This window comes from Cyprinodon variegatus, unplaced genomic scaffold, assembly GCF_000732505.1.
Source record: "Cyprinodon variegatus isolate N-32 unplaced genomic scaffold, C_variegatus-1.0 Scaffold28, whole genome shotgun sequence".
Classification (NCBI taxonomy): domain Eukaryota; kingdom Metazoa; phylum Chordata; class Actinopteri; order Cyprinodontiformes; family Cyprinodontidae; genus Cyprinodon; species Cyprinodon variegatus.
In genome coordinates, this window is record NW_015150481.1 from 499487 (window position 1) to 501999 (window position 2513).

Below are 2513 nucleotides of genomic sequence, written 5' to 3' on the forward strand. Positions count from 1 at the left end.
TACCTGTCTCTCTGTCTCTGTCTCACCCTACCTGTCTCTCTGTCTCTGTCTGACCCTACCTGTCTCTCTGTCTCTGTCTGACCCTACCTGTCTCTCTGTCTCCCTGCAGAGCTTTGCCTCAGAGATGAACAGCCTTGTTGCTCTTCATGAACTTTACAAATACATCAACAAATACTATGACCAGGTAATGTTCTCACTCTCTCATGTCATGTGACCGGTCAACTGCACAGGTACAAACCATAGTTCACACTCACACGCCTCTATCTTCTCAAACTGTTTACCTGTGACTTTAGATCATCATGTCCCTGGAGGAAGACACCTCTGGTCAGAAGATGCAGTTGGCCTATCGGCTGCAGCAGGTCGCCGCTCTGGTGGAGAATAAAGTCACCGACCTCTGACCTGTGAGTGCTGATGAAGAGGATGAGGAGACGGGGGGGCCAAAGCAGTGAAGCTGATTGGACACCCCTGTCTGTCTGTGTGTGAGGGACATCCAGTCTTTTTATAATGGGTCTTCCGGTTCCCCCGCACGGCAGCAGCTGCCAACTGACATCCGACTAACGACAATCCAACCAACCAGATCAGGGAACATCGTTGTCACCTTCTGCCTTGCACTACGATTCCCAGAGTTCTCTGCTGTCTGAGTCAAAAAAAAAGCACAACTTAAGTATTTTCTTCTGTCTCTAAAGTGATGATTGACCTGCTGTTTTATATGTTTTTCTACTGAAGCCAGCAGATCGGACTCCAAACGGCGCATCATTCCCAGGCGCTTCTGGAAGTTTACTGAACGCAATAACAGAATCTGAATCAGGGCGTTTTCACCGTGTTTCAGTGTGACTCCACTTTCCAACTGCTTGACGGCGTATTGCTCAGAAAGCTCAGGACTCCTGACCCGAAAACAACACAACCTCCAGTTTGTTCCAGTAGTGCATCTAATCCAACATAAAGTCTGAAACTAACACGTCTACTAACGAACTAGTGATGTTGGTTTAGTTTATAATCCAGATTAACGCAGCTGGCACAACAGAACCAGACCCAATCAATTGGGTCCATTTCCAACATCACTGGTTCTTACGGAACAGGAACAGATGTGTTTTTTAGATAATGTGTGAGAAAGGAAACTCTGATATTCCCATACTCCGCACTGCGTGTGTGGTTTAAGTTTGGTCATGTGACCCGTACCAGGAAGTGGAGTCGCAGCTGGCGTGTTTCCAAAGCGTAGAGGCTCTGGAATAATCGAACCGATCAAAAACGAGAAACAATCAGAGATCCGTGTGAGTATTACTAACTTATTGTTTGTACAGACTATTTATATTTATTTATCCCAGCTGTGCCTTCGCTCTGCAGCTAGGGGGCAGCCTAATGTGTCCCAGTGCATGATGGGAAAATGATTTGAACAGTTCAGGTGAACTCACCTGTGTCCTTCAGCAGGAAATCAGCCCAGGTCTGGTTCTTACTGGTTTTCACTGGTTTGTCCGGGTCTTGTCAGAGTCCTCTGGACCCTGGTGGATCCTGGAGGCCATCAGATCCTCCTGAGGAACCCTAACCCTGGACTCTTCTGTTGGGTCATCATGGAGGGGGGTCGATAAACAGAACCAATCAGATGGATTCTGATGGATTCCCAGTTATAGAACTGGACCAGAGTTCTGAACTCGGTTTTCTTTTTCTGCTGCTGATTAAATTTCTTCTTCAACTTTTGATGTTTGTGTTTTTTGGGCCTGTGTTCGACCCGTAGTCGTAGTTCTTTGCTCAAAGTAGCTTCTGCATGATGACGATGATGATGATGATGATGATGGTGCTTCTTCTTTTTCTGAACCTTCAATGTTTACTTTTTAAGAAAAGGGGCGGGGCTCTCATGACCTAATGAGTGCATGAAATAATGCTGAGCTCTGATTGGTGGAGCTGTTTTCTACTGAATACATTCATGGGGGGGGGTGGGGGTGTATGGTTACAGTGAGCTTACTGTGTGTAAATGTGCCTGTAAATATCTGTGAGGAAGACCATGATGAAGATGAGTCCGTCTCAGATTTAAAATGTGCTTTTATTGTGAAGGGCCACGGATCAAACAGTTTGTATCATAAAAATAAAGCTCTAATTTTTAACCTTGTTTCTTTGTGCTGACTGCTTCTGCTGTCAGGGCCGGTTCTAAGCTCACAGTGTCTGGGGGGGCCCCCAGCCCTGAAGAGAAGAAAATTATCGTTTTTTGGTATCATTTAATGAGGAAAAAGAGAGAAATAAAATGAATATTAAGTCAGACTGAAACAGCTTCTGTTTTAGCTCGACTTAAGAAAATTTCATCTTTCATTTAAAAAAACTCAAAATCAAACTGAAAAAAACAACCTATATCATTAAAGAAAACTAATAAAATGGACCTAAAGAAAATATCTACAACTTTTTCAAACTGATTACTTGTTGAAGAATATTAAACCCATATAAGGTCTAGAAGAGGGGAACATTTAGGACATTTTGGGGCCCCTGGCAAAGACAGGCAGGGGGCCCCTCTGAATGGAGAAGAC

General features: G+C 44.4%; 1 protein-coding gene across 1 annotated transcript in view; it reads left to right on the top strand.

Moving 5' to 3' along the window:
* LOC107099523 (plexin-B3-like) overlaps nt 1-643 on the top strand; it is a 16098-nt gene extending 15455 nt beyond the window's left edge. Inside the window, exons 29-30 of the mRNA XM_015397687.1 lie at nt 110-184; nt 294-643. Coding sequence (XP_015253173.1) covers nt 110-184; nt 294-398 — 180 coding nt within the window. The 3' untranslated portion in view covers nt 399-643. The remainder of the gene's footprint in view (nt 1-109; nt 185-293) is intronic.
* Nucleotides 644-2513: the final 1870 nt, after the last annotated feature.